The 16,412-nt window shown below is 69.8% G+C and overlaps 10 protein-coding genes across 10 annotated transcripts in view; 6 read left to right on the forward strand and 4 right to left on the reverse strand.

The window, feature by feature from the left end:
- Positions 1-34: 34 nt before the first annotated feature.
- MICPUCDRAFT_18039 (uncharacterized protein) lies at positions 35-628 on the forward strand (the record flags this gene model as incomplete). Its single annotated transcript, XM_003059148.1, has 1 exon — positions 35-628. One exon carries the CDS (start codon positions 35-37, stop codon positions 626-628), a length of 594 nt encoding a protein of 197 aa, XP_003059194.1.
- Positions 629-767: 139 nt separating this feature from the next.
- MICPUCDRAFT_58801 (uncharacterized protein) lies at positions 768-1,577 on the forward strand (the record flags this gene model as incomplete). Its single annotated transcript, XM_003059149.1, has 1 exon — positions 768-1,577. One exon carries the CDS (start codon positions 768-770, stop codon positions 1,575-1,577), a length of 810 nt encoding a protein of 269 aa, XP_003059195.1.
- A 135-nt stretch (positions 1,578-1,712) lies between these two features.
- Positions 1,713-2,714, reverse strand: MICPUCDRAFT_58802 (uncharacterized protein; the record flags this gene model as incomplete). The annotated part of the gene is made up of 1 exon (XM_003059446.1): positions 1,713-2,714. The coding sequence occupies one exon, from the start codon at positions 2,712-2,714 to the stop codon at positions 1,713-1,715; it is 1,002 nt and encodes a 333-aa protein (XP_003059492.1).
- Positions 2,715-3,175: 461 nt separating this feature from the next.
- Positions 3,176-4,215, forward strand: MICPUCDRAFT_5637 (uncharacterized protein; the record flags this gene model as incomplete). The annotated part of the gene is made up of 3 exons (XM_003059150.1): positions 3,176-3,447; positions 3,638-3,842; positions 3,964-4,215. Coding segments are annotated over 3 exons (729 nt in total), but the record flags the coding sequence as incomplete, so codon positions are not given.
- A 131-nt stretch (positions 4,216-4,346) lies between these two features.
- MICPUCDRAFT_47520 (uncharacterized protein) lies at positions 4,347-5,111 on the reverse strand (the record flags this gene model as incomplete). The annotated part of the gene is made up of 2 exons (XM_003059447.1): positions 4,347-4,822; positions 5,058-5,111. The coding sequence occupies 2 exons, from the start codon at positions 5,109-5,111 to the stop codon at positions 4,406-4,408; spliced, it is 471 nt and encodes a 156-aa protein (XP_003059493.1). The 3' UTR covers positions 4,347-4,405.
- Positions 5,112-5,361: 250 nt separating this feature from the next.
- MICPUCDRAFT_58805 (uncharacterized protein) lies at positions 5,362-7,956 on the forward strand (the record flags this gene model as incomplete). The annotated part of the gene is made up of 1 exon (XM_003059151.1): positions 5,362-7,956. One exon carries the CDS (start codon positions 5,362-5,364, stop codon positions 7,954-7,956), a length of 2,595 nt encoding a protein of 864 aa, XP_003059197.1.
- Positions 7,957-8,052: 96 nt separating this feature from the next.
- On the forward strand, positions 8,053-9,201 carry MICPUCDRAFT_58806 (uncharacterized protein; the record flags this gene model as incomplete). The annotated part of the gene is made up of 1 exon (XM_003059152.1): positions 8,053-9,201. One exon carries the CDS (start codon positions 8,053-8,055, stop codon positions 9,085-9,087), a length of 1,035 nt encoding a protein of 344 aa, XP_003059198.1. The 3' UTR covers positions 9,088-9,201.
- Positions 9,202-9,269: 68 nt separating this feature from the next.
- On the reverse strand, positions 9,270-14,600 carry MICPUCDRAFT_47521 (SNF2 super family; the record flags this gene model as incomplete). Its single annotated transcript, XM_003059448.1, has 1 exon — positions 9,270-14,600. The coding sequence occupies one exon, from the start codon at positions 14,598-14,600 to the stop codon at positions 9,270-9,272; it is 5,331 nt and encodes a 1,776-aa protein (XP_003059494.1).
- Positions 14,601-14,891: 291 nt separating this feature from the next.
- Positions 14,892-15,758, forward strand: MICPUCDRAFT_58808 (uncharacterized protein; the record flags this gene model as incomplete). The annotated part of the gene is made up of 1 exon (XM_003059153.1): positions 14,892-15,758. The coding sequence occupies one exon, from the start codon at positions 14,892-14,894 to the stop codon at positions 15,756-15,758; it is 867 nt and encodes a 288-aa protein (XP_003059199.1).
- A 151-nt stretch (positions 15,759-15,909) lies between these two features.
- MICPUCDRAFT_40208 (uncharacterized protein) overlaps positions 15,910-16,412 on the reverse strand; it is a gene marked incomplete at both ends in the record, with an annotated part of 4,680 nt that continues 4,177 nt past the window's right edge. The window contains one exon of the mRNA XM_003059449.1: positions 15,910-16,348. Within this exon, the coding sequence (XP_003059495.1) occupies positions 15,910-16,348 (439 nt within the window). The remainder of the gene's footprint in view (positions 16,349-16,412) is intronic.

Raw genomic sequence — 16,412 nt, forward strand, 5'->3', positions numbered from 1 at the left:
CGCCCCCGCCGCCCCCGGCTCGCGCTCGCGCGTCATGAGCGGCCGTGCGTCGATCACGCAGCTCGCGCTCCCGACCGGGATCAAGAAGCTGACGAACATCGCGGTGGTGCGGCTGAAGAAGCACGGCGTCCGGTTCGAGATCGCGTGCTACAAGAACACCGTCGCGGCGTGGAGGGACAAGTTCGAGAAGGACATGGACGACGTCGTGCAGACGACGCAGATCTACAACAACGTCAGCAAGGGCGTCCTCGCGAAGGAGGAGGACTTGATGCGAGCGTTCGGGACCACGGACGAGAAGACGATATGCCGCGTCATCCTCGACGTCGGCGAGATGCAAGTCTCGGACAAGGAGCGGAAGCTCAACTTCGACACGCTCTTCCGCGACGTCGTCAACGTTCTCGTGGACAAGTGCGTGAACCCGGAGACGAACCGGCCGTACCCTCCCGGGATGATCGAGCGCGCGCTGCGCGACGTTCACTTCTCCGTGGACCCGATGAAGAGCGCGAAGCAGCAAGCGCTCGCGGCGCTGCCGAAGCTCGGCGCCGTGTTCCCCATCAAACGCGCGGCGATGCGGTTCAGGCGCGTTCGTATTTACACTGGTCCCCATACGACCCCGTTCGCGTGGTGAACGCCGTTCCTTAAGGACTTTGCCCGGCGCATCTCTCCGCCCACCCCTCGCTTACAATCCCCGCCCTCGACGCCTTTCAACTCCATCTGACGCCTTTCAACTCCACCCCGACGTTCGCTCGTATGGAACGACCCTCAGGATGACCGCGCCCAAGGCGCGCGAGGAGGCCACGGACGCGCTTCTGAAGGCGCACGACGCGGTCGTGGAGCGTCGCCGGGACGTGGCCGGCGTCGGCGCGAGCGGCGAAGACGAAGACGCGGCGTCGGGCGGGAGGAAAACGTCCCGGGCGGACGGCGGCGGCGGCGGCGGCGGCGCGGGATCGTTCGAGGTGACGTTCACGTCCGACCCGAGCGCGTACCGCGTGTTCGATAAGCACGTGCGCGAAGGGTGCGACGGCGGCGGACGCCTGGAGGTCGTCACGATGGCGGTGATGGAGGGCGGCGCGAGCGGCGCCGCGGCGTCGTTCGGGGCGTTGGACGCGTCGGCGTCGGCGTCGGCGTCGCGCGCGGGCGGCGGCGGCGGGGACGCGGACGCGGACGCGGGCGCGGGCGCGTTCGCGACGGGCGCCGTCTCGAGCGCGCTGGAAGCGGCGGCCGGCCACGGCCACGGCCACGGTCAGGGCCAGGGCCAGGGCCCGCCGCGGTCCGCGCGCCCCGTCGCGCCGCGTCGCAGGGACGACGGCGCGGGACTCGGCGCGGACGCCCCCGCGGCGGGGACGACGACGCTGTACGCGAAGGGCGCCATCGCGGGGTTGCCGGACGAGCACGAGAGCAGACGCGCGCGGTTCGCGCCCCTCGACGACATCCAGCCCGGGTGGCGCGTGGAGCTTCGACAGAAGCCCGGGTCGTCGATCGTGGACGCGGTGTTCTTCTCGCCGGAGGATGTCGGGTACAAGAGCTTCGCGGACGCGCGTAGGGAAGCGCTGCGGTCGAGCAAACACGGGAACTAAGTAGAGAGAGACGCGAGATAGCGAAGACGACGACGCGTGAATAGAACAGAACGAACGACGCGTCTCGTCGAACCGTCCGAGTGGGTCGATCGTTCGCCGGATGATGTACGCGCACGACGCGCGGTTCGTCCGCGCCTAGCGTTCCTCCTCCTCTTCGTCCTCGTCGTCGTCCTCGCCGATGTCGATCGCGCGCTGAAGCTGCGCCTCGGAGCTCCGCGCGAGAAACTCCTCCGCCTCCAACTCCACCTCGTACCGCTGCGTGATGCCGTTCCGCATCGCGAGCTTCTCCCCGAGCGCCTCGTCCTCCAGCGGGTCCTCGCTCCCGCGTCCAATCTCTTTCAAAAACTCCCACGTGTCCGGCTCGGGCGGCGGGATCCACGTGTTATCGCACGGCCACCGCGGGTCGTACCTCAAGACGCTGTGCGCCTCCATCCGCGCGGCGACGTCTGGAGGGAAGTTGATGAGCTCCTCGATCTTCTCGTGCGTCCACGCGGACTCGTCGCACGACGGGATGTCCTTCAGGCGTACGTCTCCCTCCATGGACATCCAGCTCGTGCGTCGAATCTCCTCCGCGCGTTTCGCCGTCGCCGCCGCGCGCTCCGCCTTGACGCGCTCGCGGTACTGCAGCGCCATGTCGTCGAACCTGTTGTATAAGCCCGGGGTCTCCTCGTACGGGATGTACTCGGGCTCGGGCTCGTCGTGCAGGTGCACGTCGATGCCTTGCTTTTCGCACTCGCGCGTGACCCACGGCGGCCACGCGCCGGGGTTGTTCTCGAAATCCAACAGCCTCGCGGTGTTGACCTGCCACGGCGCCGGCGCGTGTTCGGGGACCGCGTCCGGGTCGTATCGCATCCACTCGCGGTCTTGTCGGAAGCCTTCCTGGTACTCCTCCTCCTCCCGCGTCCGCGGCGTGTTCGGTTCCATGTCGAATCGCTTCGGGTCGGGGACGTAGTTTGGGTTCTTCGCCACGCGCGTCGACGAAGAATGGGAAGAATTGGAATTGCGGCGGCGGCGAATCTCGCGCGCGCCGACGCGGTCGAAGCGCGGCGCGGCGGGCGCCGCGCTCGAGGCGCGCCCGGACGTCGCCGCGGACGCGGCGAGCGCCGCGCGGACGTTGGAGACGCACGACGCGCTCATCGTGCGCGTGAGGCCAGAGCGCGACGGCGCGATGGAATGGCGCGAGGGTTAGGTTAACGGCGCGCTTTTCAGGCACGCTTTTTCGATCGTCGACCAGTAGACGCGCGAGCGAAAAGGGCAGCATCCAGTCGTCGTCGCCGTCGGCGCGGACGCCACACCGCCGTCGCGCGCGGATGCTTCTTCACGCGCGATGCGCGTCCTCGCTCGTGCGCCACCGCGCGCTCGCGCTCGCGGCCGCCGCGGCGACCGCGCGGGGTGAACACCACCGCGGCGGCGGACGCGACGTCGCGGGCCACAGCGGACGCGTCCTCCTCGGACCGACGCACCCCCACCGCCGCGGCGTCGACCGCCGCGCCTACGCGTCCTCGACGCCCCCCGCGGCGGACGGCGACGCGCGCGCGCCCTCTCCCCAACCCGCGGGACCGAAGCCGCCGCGACCGCCGGGCGAGAAGAAGGTGGGGAAGTCGCGCCTGGACGAGCTGACGATGCGCGCGCACCCGGAGCACTCGCGCACGGTGGTGCAGTCGTGGATCGCGCAGGGCAAGGTGCTCGTGGACGACCGCCCGGTCACCAAAGCCGGGACGAAGCTCAGGGACGACGTCCACATCCGCATCACCGCGACGCCGTCCAAGTACGTCTGTCGAGGCGGTCTGAAGCTCGAGAGAGCGCTGGAGCACTTCGAGATGGACGTGCGCGGCCTCGTGATCCTCGACGCGGGACTCAGGCGCGTTCTGTCTCACACTGGTCCCCATACGACCGCGTTCGCGTGGTGAACGGCGTTCCTTGAGGACTTTCTCTCCCGGCGCATCTCTCCGCTCATCCCTGGCTTTCAATCCCGACACACCTCGACGCCTTTCAACTCCGCTTCTGACGCCTTTGAACTCCACCCCGACGTTCGTTCGCTCGCGTGGAATCGTCCTCAGCACCGGCGGCTTCGCCGACTGCGCGCTGCAAGCCGGCGCCGCGCGCGTCTACGGCGTCGACGTCGGGTACGGGCAAGTCGCGGAGCGGATACGCGTGGACCCGCGCGTCGTCGTCATGGAGCGGACGAACTTGCGACATCTGCAGCCGCTGCCGGAGCTCGTCGACGTCGCGACGCTGGACCTGTCGTTCATAAGCGTGCTCAAGGTGCGTTCTGTAGTTGTAGACTACAAACGTTTTTCACCCACCGCTCGGTTTCAACATTTGATCGCTCCCCCTTTCAACTGACCGGTGAACTTTTTTTTGTATGGAACGGCCCTCACCCAAGGTGCTCCCCGCGGTGGCGGCGGCGACCAAGCCGGGCGGGACGCTCGTGGTGTTGATAAAGCCGCAGTTCGAGGCGACGCGCGCGCAGATCGGGTCGAAGGGGGTCGTGAGGGACGCGAGCGTGCACGAGGAGGTGATCGAGAAGGTGGTGACCGGCGCGAGCGAGTTGGGGTGGAGGTACGAAGGGCACACGACGTCGCCGATCAAGGGCGCGAAGGAGGGAAACACGGAGTTTTTAGCCAAGTTCACGCGGGACGATAAGCCGATGCCGTGGCCGCCGCCGCCGCCGACTAAGGTTAAGGTTAAGGACGACGCGAGGTAGGCGATCGTTCGTTCGCGAGGGTGACGCGAGGGTGGCGAACGTTCGCGGGGGCGACGGACGTAAAATAAACGCTCTTTTCCCTCGCTCGCTCGGGGTTGCGCTAACTAATACGGTTATCACGTCACGCGCCGACTTCGTTCTGCTTCGCCGCCTGCGCCTCCATCGCCTGCATCTTCGCCTGAAACGTCTGCGTCACCTGCATCGCCTGCTTCCGTTTCTCCGTGATGACCTCGATGAGCTTCTCCATGTTCTCGCGCACGAGGTTGATCTTTCGCTTGCAGTAATCCACGCCCTGCTCCGGGCTCTTCTCCACGAAGTACCCCGTCCCGATGTCCATCAGGACCTTATCCACGCTCCCCAACTTCCCCGGGACATACAGAGACCCGGTCAGCGGCACGAGCATCTCCTTGCCCTCGGTCTCCTCCTTCATCGCCTCGAGCGCTCGGCCGCTCGTGTGGTAGCGCCCGATGGCTTTTTGAAGGCTCGCGAGCGACTCCGTGAGCTGGTTGATGTCCTGCTCGAGCTGCTCGCTCAGGCCCTGGGGTGGGAGGAGGGGCGGGGCGCGACGGGGAGGGGGGAGGGGAGCGAAGGCGCGTCAGCGAGGCGGGCGCGGTGGACGGAGGACGACGATCGGAGTCGCGCGCGCGCGCGATCGCGGCGCCGACGTCGGGCCCGCGAGATGTTCGTTTCGTCTCGCGAGATCCGACGCGCGCGCGCGCGAGGTGCGGGCCGCGGCGCGAGCGCGCGCGCGCGAGGGCGGCGCGGGCGCGCACCTGGAGCTGCTGAGGCGAGAGCGTCGCGAGTTGCTGGCCCTGTTGCTGCGACATCGTGCGTCGTCGCGCGCGATCGTACTGCGACCGACGGGGTTGACTTAAAAAACTGACTCCCGTCAGCGCGTTCAATACAAACGTTTTTCACCCACCGCTCGGTTTCAACATTTGATCGTTTCCCCTTTCAATTGACCGATGGAACGACCCTCGCGCCGAAAGTTTTTTTGTACTGAACGCGGAAGACAAAGTGAGGCGACGGGCACTCGCGCCAGCGCCGCGCCGCGCCCGCCGCGAGTCGACGCCCGTCATGCCGCGTCTCGCCTCCCTCATTCTCGTCTTCGTCGTCTTCGCCGCGCCATCGCGTCGCGTCGCGCTCGCGCTCGCGGGGCTCCCTCCGCCGCCGCCCGCGGACGCGGACGCGGACGCGGGGCGCCTCGCGTGGCTCAGCCTCGGCGACGTTCCGACGACGCCGAACGTGTGCGAGGGCTCGTTCGACGCGTCCCTGAACGCGAACGCCGCCGCGTGCGACGTCGTCACCGGGTCGCTGCTCGTCTCCGCGCGCCTCCCGCGCGCGTTCGACGACGCGCGCCTCGCGCGCGTGGACGGCGACGTGCTCGTGCGCGACAACGCGGTCGAGACGTCGCTTCGCGGCGCGTTCCCGGCGCTGACGCGCGTGGGCGGCGACGTCGTCGTCGACAACACGCGGCTCGTGTACCTCGCGATCTTTCCCGCGCTCGAGGAGGTGGGCGGCGGGGTGTTCGTCCTGAACAACGCGCGCGTGTTGCGCTTCGGCGACGGCGAGCGCGCGGCGTTCGCGCGGCTCGTTCGCGTCGGCGGCGACGTCGTGCTCGCGAACAACGCGGCGAGGACGCTGGACGGCGCGTGCTTCCCCGCGGCGCGACGCGTCGGCGGTGGCGTCGTCGTCCGCGACTCCCCCGCGCTGACGTCCATCGGAGACGGCGGCGGCGGCGGCGTCGCTCGCGCGCCCGAGCCGCCGCCGTTCGCGTCGCTGGAGGCGGTCGCGGGCGACGTCGTCGTCGCGCGGTGCGACGCGTTGACGCGCGTCGCGGGCGCGTTTCGACGCCTCGCGCGCATCGACGGCGACGTTCGGCTCGAAACGCTTCCGTCGCTGGTCGAAATCGAGGGCGCGTTCGCGACGTTGGACCGCGTGCTCGGGTCGCTGCGGCTGCTCGACGCGCCGAAAGTAACGCACGCGAAGAAGGCGTTTCTGTCGCTGCGGTACGTCGCCGGGGACGTGAAAATCGAGGGATGCGACGCGTTGGCGGCGCTGGACGGCGGGACGCTCAACGGCCTCGCGCAGATCGGCGGGTCGCTCGTCGTCCGACGCACGTCGCTCGCGTCCGCGTCGTTCCTGTTCAGCCTCTCCAGCGTGATCGGCGACGTTCGGTTCGAGTCCAACGCGAAGTTGAGGAGCTTGGACGGGTTACAGAACGTCCGGTACGTCGGCGGCGGGCTCGCGTTGCAAGGCCTCGTCGGCGCGTTCGGACGCTGCGGGGAGATATCCGAGGCGACGGGCGTCGCGCACGCGTGTTACGCGCGGCAGTACAGGTTCTGTCAGCCGCTCGTGAAGACGCGGGGATGGGGCAGCAGCGCAGCCGGCGCCGTCCCGGGTTGGTACCGGTGCGTCGAGAGCGTGATGACGACGCTGCTGAACACGCCGGAGCTGAAGACGACGGCTTCCGTCGTCCTCGCGTCCGGGCTCCAAGACGCGCTGCAGACGCCGAGGGCGGCGGTGACGATGTTCGCGCCCACGGACGTCGCGTGGTTGAAGACGATAGGGCCGGTGGATCAGATTCTCGCGAGGGGCGGGAGCGACCTCGCGGACGTCGTTCTGGCGCACGTCGTCCGGGGCGTTTTTCCGTCGAGCGGCTTGCGCGCGGACGACGCGATGCACACGCTGTTGTTGGGGCTCGGGATCAAAGTCGGCGTGACCCCCGGGGTGTTGCCCGCGCCGCCCGCGAAGATCACGCGGTGTAAGGCGCAGCCCGGGACGTGGGCGGAGTGCGCCGGGGCGCCGACGCGGAAGGTGTCGATCGCGCCGTTCGCGTGGTTGCCGCTTCGGGGCGTCGCGAACGAATTCGTGCGAGAGAGTCGACGGGATACGAGCAGCACGGAGGAGCTGCTGGCCGCGTTTCAGAGGAGCGCGGTCGACGCGTACGAGTCCGAGGTGGACGCCGCGGAGGCCGCGGCGGCCGCGGCGGCGGCGGCGGCGGAGGAGGAAGAGGGGAACGACGCGGAGGACGCGGGAGCGCCGAGCGAAAACGCCGACGCCCGAACGACGACGCTCACCCTCGAGGACGTCCTGAAGAGTCACGAAGCGTCCACGGCGTGGGCGGCGAAAGCGCGCGAGGCGAACGCGCACGCCGCGCGACTCGTCCTCCCGAACCTCAAGGCTGGGAACGGGTACGTGCACGTGATCGACGCGGCGTTGACCCCCGCGAACGCGATCACGCCGGCGCCGCCGGCGCCGCCGCCGGGCCCGCGAACGCCGTCGAGTTTTTCCCCGTTGCAAACGCTGCTCGTGACGCGACCGCCGCCGCCGCCCGCGGTGTTCCTGAACGCGCCGCCGCCGGTGTTGACGCCCATATCGCAGTATTTCATCGCGCCGCCGCCGCCGCCGGGGCGCGCTCCGCCGACGCCGTCGCCGCCGCCCGGAGGAGGCGGGAACGGCGGGAACGGCGGGTCGTGCGTCGCGCAGGCGCCGAACATATGCGGTCTCTGCGACTACACGTACCAGGACGATCCGAACATCGGGACGTGCTGCTGCGACGCGAGCTGCTTGGAGCCGGAGAACGGGGACTGCTGCGCGGACTACGAGTCCACGTGCGGGGGAGCGCAGAGAGCGAGAGAAGAGACGGAGGCGTCCGTTGGCGTGGAATAGGCGCGTTTGTCAATAATTTATTTCGTTCAGTTCCATCATTCTGACGCTGACGCGTCGTTGGAACGTTCGAAGAAGCCGAGAGCGTCGTCAGTCGAGATGGCGCGGGGGCTCGCGCGCGCGGTGTCGCTGCTCCTCGCGGCGGCGCTGTCGCTCCTCCCGCGCGTCGCGCGCGCGCAGGAGTGCACGCCTCTGAGCAGCATCTCCATCTTCATGGTGTTCCAAGAGGACAACCCCGATCAGGTCTTCTTCAGCGAGAACGGATGCCTCAGCGGCGGAGGCCGCGGGACGGGATGCTGCCCGGGAAGCGAGTGCGCGGTCTGCGAGCCGAACCAGGTCACGTCCGTGTCCGGCAAGACGATGAAGTGGAACAGCTGCATGTGCGAGCCGTGCAAACCCGGCAGCGTGCAGTTCCGCGTCGGGCAGTCCGCGTGCGTGGAGTGCCCCGCGGGATGGTACCAGCCCCTGGAGGGGCAGACGGAGTGCCAGCAGTGTCCGAGCGGGACGTTCAATCCCTCCACGGGGAGGTCGGAGAACTGCGTGCTGTGCCCGCCGGGAACGTTCAGCAAGTCCGACATCCTCGCCTACCGCGAGGCGACGACGAAGCTGTACCGCGGACTGAACACCGAGTTCGACGAGACCGCGGGCGCGGTCGTGTGCACCAACTGCGCGGCGGGGACGTACCAGCCGAGCGCGGGCGGAAGAAACGCGGAGGAGTGCCTCCCGTGCCCGCGAGGGACGTACAGCGACGCCGGCGCCGCGGAGTGCACGCTTTGCCCCGCGGGGTTCTATCAGCCGCACGCCGGGCAAGCCGGCGCGGGGTCGTGCCTGCCGTGCCAGGCTGGGAAGTGCAGCGACACGCCGGGGTCCGTGGACTGTTACCAGTGCTGCCCGGTGGCCAACCTGCGTTGCGACGCGTATCTGAAACGCGCGCAAGGGTTCTACGGCACCGTGGACTGGTACGGCAACGGCGAGGACCCGGGGGAGAACATCGACGACATGTACGACATATTCCTCCTACAGCTGTGTCTGAGAGGGTGCGAGACGTACAGCGTCGCGAACTGGTGCGCGACGGGGACGTGCACGGGTATCTCGGACGCGTTAGCCGCGGCCATCGCCGCGAAAGGAAATTGAATCGACGACGGACGGAGGATTCTTCTAACTACACGTAGTGTCCGTGGTTTCACGAAGGTAGTTTGCTAGCTAGCGTAGCTATGTTGTAGGTAGTCGTAGCGTGATGTGGGCGTGACGTATGGGAAGCAAATTCGCGCCTCACGCCGGATGTGGGCGTGACGTATGGGAAGCAAATTCGCGCCTCACGCCGGCGGCACGAGGACGTCGACTTCCGACAGCTTCATCCCCGACCCCGCACCGCCGCGTCCGCGTCCGACGTCGCCGCCGCCGTCGCCGACCGCAGCCTCGCGTCGTCGTCTCGACAGCTCGTGCACGTTCTCTTCGACGGTGCCAGAGAGCAAGAAACGGTGCACGCACGTCGGTTTCGTCTGACCGATTCTATCGACGCGTTTCATCGCCTGCGCCTCCGCGCCCGGGTCGAGGACGGGCTCGAGCAGGATGACGTGCTGCGCCTCGGTGAGGTTCAACCCGTTCGCGCCGCGTCGCAACGGCATCAGAAGCACGCGAGGCGGCGGCGACGCGGACGACGCGGAAAGCGCCGGGGCGGCTTTGAACCGCTCGATCGCGTCGCGCAGCTTTTTCCCGCCCCCAGCCGGGTGCTCGACGTCCACGCCGTTCGCGCGCAACGCCGCGGCGACGACGCGCAGCGCGTCCTCCCACTCCGGGAACACGAGCGCGCGCGCGTCCGCGTCCGCGCCGGGCCTCGCGTCGTCCAACAGCCAGAGTACTCGCCGCGCGACGGCTTCGACTTTCGTGCCCCATGACCCTCGCACGACTTTCGACGCCTCGCCTTCGAGTTGCTCGCGCTCCGTCCCGAGCTGCGCGTCCATGACGTCGTCGTTCGCGCTCGCGCCCGCGGCGGGCCACCGCTCGTATCGCACCCTCGACGACCCCGCGCTGACGTAGTTGATCTCGTCCGAGGGGACGCGCGCGCGGCACGTCGGGCACTTGAAACACTTCGGGTGTCGCGGCGGCGGCGGCGGCGCGCGGTCGACGAGCGCGTCCGTGCACCGCACGCACTGCCGATGCCCGCACGGAAGGACCGCGACGGACGCCGCCGCCGCGGACGTGTCCACGTCCTCGTGGCACACCGGGCACTCGAACGCCTTTTCCGCGTCGTCTTCGTCCTCGTGCCGCAGGCGTTCCAAGAACCGCGTCTGCGCCGACGCGCGGCGAAGGTCCGCCTCGTACGTCACTCGGTCCATCGCGTACGTCGTATCTTTGCCGTCGAGCTCCCACTCGTGCACGACGGAGTCGCGCAGGTGCTCGGGCACGGGGTCCGGGAGTCCCCCGAGCGCGACCTCGTGCTCCGCGCGGACGCGTATCCGCGTCGTCGCCATCGCGAGTTCGTCTCTCGCGTACAACTCCTCGCGTTGCTTTCGCGTCAGCGTCATCGCGCGCGTGAACTCTTTCCGCATCTCTTCGAGCATCTCCAAGTGCGCCGCCGCGGCTTCCGCGGCCGCGGCGTTCGCGAGCCCGATCTTCGGGATCCTCGACGCGAGGTGCTTGAGGACCGTTTCCGCGGACGACGGCGCGGACTTCCCCGCGCCGACGTCGGTGGCGCCGCCCGACCGGCCGAACCCCGCGCCTCCGAAACGCATGTCTCTGTCCACGCCCTGCGCGGCGAACAGGACGTTCTCGTACGCCTCGAAGACGACCTTGCTGCGGCAGTGCTGGCACCACGACCCGCCGCGCGGCGCGTTCGCATTCGCGTTCGCATTCGCGTTCGCGGTCCTGTTCCGACCGACGAACCGCGAGCCGACAGCCTCGCCGGCGTCGTCGAAGATGTTTTTCGTCTTACACTCCGGGCACTTCCCGGCGGCGGCCACGTCCTCCGGGTTCGCCTCCGACGTCACCCGCGCGAGGTGCTCGACGCGCGCGGTAAACCTCTCGCGTTCCTCCCCCATCCTATCGAGATCGCTCTCGAGCGTGTATCGCAGTCCGCTCACGTCGCGGAACGGCGCCTCGCGGCCTTGCCACATCCCCCGCAGCACGCCGTCGAGCAGCCGGTCGACGGACGTCTTCCCGCCGTCCAGAACGCCGAGCCACCACGTCGCGCCGCTCGGCCCGGTCCCCGTTCCGGTCGCGCCGCACCGCGCGCGCGCCAGAGAGATGGCGGCGCGCGACTTGTCCACCTCGCGCGACGCCGCGGCGAGCCCGCCCGCGCGTTGCGCGATGTATTTTTGCCGCTCCGTCTCCGCGTCCGCGAATAACGCGTCGTCGGCGACGGTTCGCGAGACGCCGACGCCGTCGGCGACGGCCGCGTCTAGGGCCTCTCGCAAGTTATGCAGCGCGTGCAGCCGCTGAAGGGCGTCCAGACGCAGGCACAAACTGCCGTCCTCGGCGGCGGCCGAGCCTGAGCCCGCGAGCCGTAACACCTCCCGGTAGTGCTTCACGGCGACGGCGAATTCTCTCCGACACATCGCGACGCCCGCGGACGCGTTCAGCGTGAACGCGACCAGCCGCTGCGCTTCCTCCGCCTCGACGCGCTGCCGCTCGATCAGCACCTCGTGTATCTGCGGCATCGTCATGATGACGCCGTGGTGGATCCCTCCCGCGCCGACGCTCGCGCCCGCGGCGTTCGGACCGCCCGGGCCGCCGACGACGCCGCGGACGCCGTGTGTCCCCGCCTGAGGGTGGTTACACGCTTGACGCAGACGAAGCAACGGCGCGAGGACGCGTCTGGATTCCTCCGTCGTGAGATACCGGTCGTCGTCGGCGCCGGTCAAGTCGACGACGGGCGGTGGCGCGGCGTCGAGCGGCGCATCGTCGTCGTCGTCGTCGTCCTCCTCCTCCTTCTCCTCCTCCTCCTCGCCGCCGTTCTCGATCAAATCCGCGACGTCCTCGAACGCGCCGTCGCCGCCGCCGAGGATTCTCCCCGCGCCGGCGGCGGCCGCCCACGCGGGCGCCGACGCCCGTCGCGCGCGCTCGGCGTCCTCCTCGTCCATCGCATCCGTCTCCGCGGTCGCGGTCTTCGGCGTCCCTCGTATGCGCCGCAACGCGTCCCTCGCCGCGCGCTCGCACACCTTCTTCTGCTGCCGGTACCAGTGCGCCTCGATCCCGCTCGGTCGCAGCCACGTGATCGTCTGCCCTTGCGGCGGCAGAAGGAGCTCGTCTTTCACGTCCTCGCGACCGTTCCTCCACATCACGCGCCGCAGGAGTCGCGCGAGCTGCGCCTTCGCGACGCGCGATTTCGCGTCGTGCGGGGTCTGCACGCACCTCCGCCACCACGTCGCGTCCGCGAGCGGCGACGGCGCGCCGAGGAAAGAAAACAACCCCCGGAGATCCTCCAACCCGCGCGACGCCGGCGTGCCGCTCACCGCCCACCGGTGCGTCGCGACAAGTTGTCTCGCCATCGCCGCCGCCGCCGCGGTGCTGCTCTCCACCTCTTGCGCCTCGTCCAACACGACCCTCCACCACGTCAAGCGCGTCAGCGGCGTCGGGACGATCGAGTACCGCTTCGCGTACCTCGACGCGCGCGCCGCGCCCGCCGCGTCGCCGCTCGGGTCGTGATGCAGGTCGTTCCGCAGCACGTCGTACGTCGTCAGGACGACGTCCGCGGCGGCGAGGTCCTTCGCGGACGTCACCTGCGCGGGTTCGAACCCCGCCGACGTCGCCGACGACGTTTTCTTCCCTCTCTTCTTCTTCACGGTCCCGGAGCTCGGCCCGCCCGCGTCTCGAGGCTGCCCCTCGTAGACGACGACGCGCACGGCGCCCGGGACGGCGTGCCGCGCGAGCTCGGAGCGCCACTGATTCAAGATCGGCGCGGGGCACACGACGAGCGTCGCGCCGCACGGCCCGGAGACGATCTCGCCCGCGCGCTTCGCGACGCACGCGCCGCACGTGAACGGCATCGCGTCGTCCGCGGCGACGACGTCCGCCTCCGCGGCGGTCACCGCGGCGGCGGCGGCGGCGGCGGCGGCGGCGGCGTCTTTCGACGTCTCCGCTTCCTCCGCCGCGCGTCTCGCGTCCGCGAGGACGCGCCGCGCGTCGCGCGTCGCCTTCGCGTGCCTCCTCTCGTCCGTCTTCGTGTACCCGACGCAGCGGGCGTGGTACCAATCGTCGCACGTCTCGCACGCGAGCCACACGCCGTCCCTCGGAGGGACGAAGAGCGGATCGAGAAGCTCGCAACACGGGCATCGCGCGCGAGACTGGTCGTCGTCGTCGTCTTCGTCTTCATCGACGCGCATCACGGCGTCGTCGTCCTTCTCCCCGCGCTTTATCATAGGCCCGTCCTCGACGTCGACGCGCGCGTCCGCGGCCTCGGCTTTGACGCCGTCGTCCGGCGGTCGTTTCTCTTCTTCCTCCTTCGCCGCCGCCGTCTTCTTCGTCGCGGCGTCCTCCGCGGCGGGCGGGACGTACGGATGCGCGAGGACGCACAGGAGCACCTCCACGGTCTTCCCCAGGCCCATCTCGTCCGCGAGGATGCCCCCCCGCACGTCCTCCGGCGCGGGAAACCGCGTCCGCGAGAGCTGACCGGTGTGCCAGTTGACGTACAACCGGACGCCGTCGTCGCCGCGGCGGTGGCCGCCGAGGAGGCGGCTCCACAGCGGATGCAACGCGTCGTCGTCGCCGCCGCCGTCCGCGTCCGCGTCCGCGTCTTGCGCTCCTCCGCGTTTGCTCATCGCGCCGACGCCGCCCTTCTCGCGTCGGATCATCCAGTCCACCGCGCGTCTTTGGTACGGCCGCGGCGTCGGCGCGAGCCGCGAGGAGAAGTCCCCGCGCAGCGTCGGCGCGTCGCTCGGCGGCTTCGCCGCGTCGTAGATCTCCCTGAGCAGCGACTTGGACGCCGCGTCGGTTGACGTTCCGTCTTCTTCCCCCGCGTCTCCCGCTTCCGCGGCGAGACCCGCGGCGAGGACGTCTCTCGGCGTCGTCGGCGGCGTCAGCCACGCGAGCGTCGTTCGAAGCGACGCGTGCTTCGCTCGCCTCGAACACGCCTCCGGATGCGTCGCCTCGTCCTGCAGCGCGGTCGGCGTGAGGACGAGCCCTATCGCGCGACCGGCGCCGCCGCCGCCCTGGCTCGGGAGCACCCGCGCGGCGAGGAACCCGCCGGCGACGAGGTCTAAGAACGCGCGCGTCGTCGCCGGGCCGTTCGGGATGTCCGTCGCGAACGCGGCGGAGGCGTCGTCGTCGTCGTCCGTCGCGTCCTCGCCGTCGTCCTCGCGCGTCGTCGACGCGAGTCTCCATCGCAAGACGTCGCCGTTCTTCGCGGACTCGAAGCGCACGCGCGTCGCGGGCGGCGAGGACGCGGACGCGGACGCGCCGCTCGCGACGCGTCCGCCGCGGGTCTCGCGCCCGGAGAGCGTCGTGAGGTCGAAGAACCCAGGATCGGCGGCGTCGTCGTCGCCGAGGATCTCGCAGTCTGCGCTCTCGCGCGCGGGGCGACCGAACGACGCGCGAGCGCGCGCTCTCTTCGCGACATCGCGCGCGCTCTCCTCCGCGGCGCGCTCGCGCTTCGCCGCGATTTCCGCGGCTTCGCCGTTCCGCCTCGGCGGCGCCTTCTTGCGCGGCATCGCACTGGCGGTCAGCGCGGCGATCGCGTTTTTTCAAGCGTGATGGCATGGCACCCGCACCCGCACCCTCCGCCCGGTGCCCACTTTCGATCGCGCGGTCGTCACGGGACGAGCACCATCGCGAGCGCTCTCGCGATCGTCCGCGGCGTCGGCGCGTGCGCACGCCGCGCGCCCTCCTTCCCCGCCGCGCACTCGCTCTCGCACGCGGCGCGTCCTCTCGTCGGATCCCACCGTCGCGCGTGCGTCGGATCGCGCCAGCGGACTACGAGTCGTTCGATTCGTTCGATCTCGATGGAGAACTTCTTCAAGCGCAAGGATCCGCCGCCGGGGGCGCCCGCCGGCGGCCCCAACCCGAAGACCGCGTGCACGTCGTCGACGTCGCCGTCGTCCTCGTCCGCGCCGCGATGGTCCACGCACCACGACGCGCTCCTCGCGAGGACGGAAGCGGCGTGCGCGCCGTGCGCGAAGATCGCCGCGTTCGACCTCGACGACACGCTTCAAAAAACGAGAAGCGGACAGAAGGGATACATGGTCACGGACGTGAACGACTTCGTCGACTGGTCCGCGGACGTCGCGCCGACGCTCAGACGACTGCACGCGACGGGGTATAAGATCGTGATCTTCTCGAACCAAGGCGGCGTCAAGGGCGCGATGACCGGGAAGAGGGCGGACGTCGTCCGGCGACGGATCGACGCGTTCGCGCGCGCGGCCGGCGTCCCGCTGCAGGCGTTTTGCGCGACCCAGAAAGGGGTCGACAAAGACCCGCGAAGCTACCGGAAGCCCGGCGCCGGGATGTGGAAGCTCGCGACGAGCGCGGCGTTCAACGGCGGCGTGGAGGTGAACGTCGCGGAGTGCTTCTTCGTGGGGGACGCCGCGGGGCGGGCGGGCGATTTCTCCGCGTCGGACAAAGAGTTCGCGGCGGGCGCCGGCGTGCGGTTCATGACCCCGGAGGAAGCGTTCAACGCGCCGGGGTGTGCGCCCGCGGGTCCAGGCGACGGCGGCGGACGCGAGGACGGCGAAGGCGCCGCCGAGGATGCGAACACGAAGATGGAGTCGGCGGTGTGCGCGAAGGAGGGTGGCGAGGGCGTCATCGTCATCGACGACGACGACGACGAGGTCGATAAAAAAATGGCGTCTCTCCGCGACGACACGCCGTGACGGACTACGGAGAGGACCGCGACGGACGACGCACCGCGTCGCGACTAGGACGGACGCGCGACGACGACGCGAACGGAGGACGACGATCGAACGAACGAACGCTTCTTTAACGACGACGACGCGCGAATTCTCTTTCGTTCACGACCGCCGGTCAGCTCCACCGATACACCTGCACCCGACCCGCGAGCGACGGCGGCGGCGCCGCCGCCTCCCCATCGCCCCCCCCGCCGCCGACGGACTCGAATATCAGCCGCCTCGCGCCGTCGAGCTTGTGCCGCTCCTCCTCCGGGACTCGAAACTCGAACCACAGCGGCGTCCTGTTCTTCACGCACGGCACGACGAACGCGCCGCAGTTCACGGGGGTGAGGTAAAAATCGCCGCCGGCGCCGCCGCCGGCGCCGACGCCGAACCCGGCGCCGATGACGCCGCCTCTGAGCCCCGCGTTCCCGCCGCCGCCGACCGTCTCCGTCTCTTCCACGAGCGCGGTGACCTTGATCTTCCACGGCGCCGCGGGGAACGGATCGGGGGGCGATATTCGGAACCCGGCGACGCCGCCGCCGCCGCCGCCCGGCGGGTTTTTATGCGTCGCGCTCGACGGCACGCCGAGGTGCGTCGTCGCGCCGCCGAAAACGCTGGGGATCCTCAGAGTCGACC

This window comes from Micromonas pusilla (genome assembly GCF_000151265.4).
Source record: "Micromonas pusilla CCMP1545 genomic scaffold MICPUCscaffold_6, whole genome shotgun sequence".
Classification (NCBI taxonomy): domain Eukaryota; kingdom Viridiplantae; phylum Chlorophyta; class Mamiellophyceae; order Mamiellales; family Mamiellaceae; genus Micromonas; species Micromonas pusilla.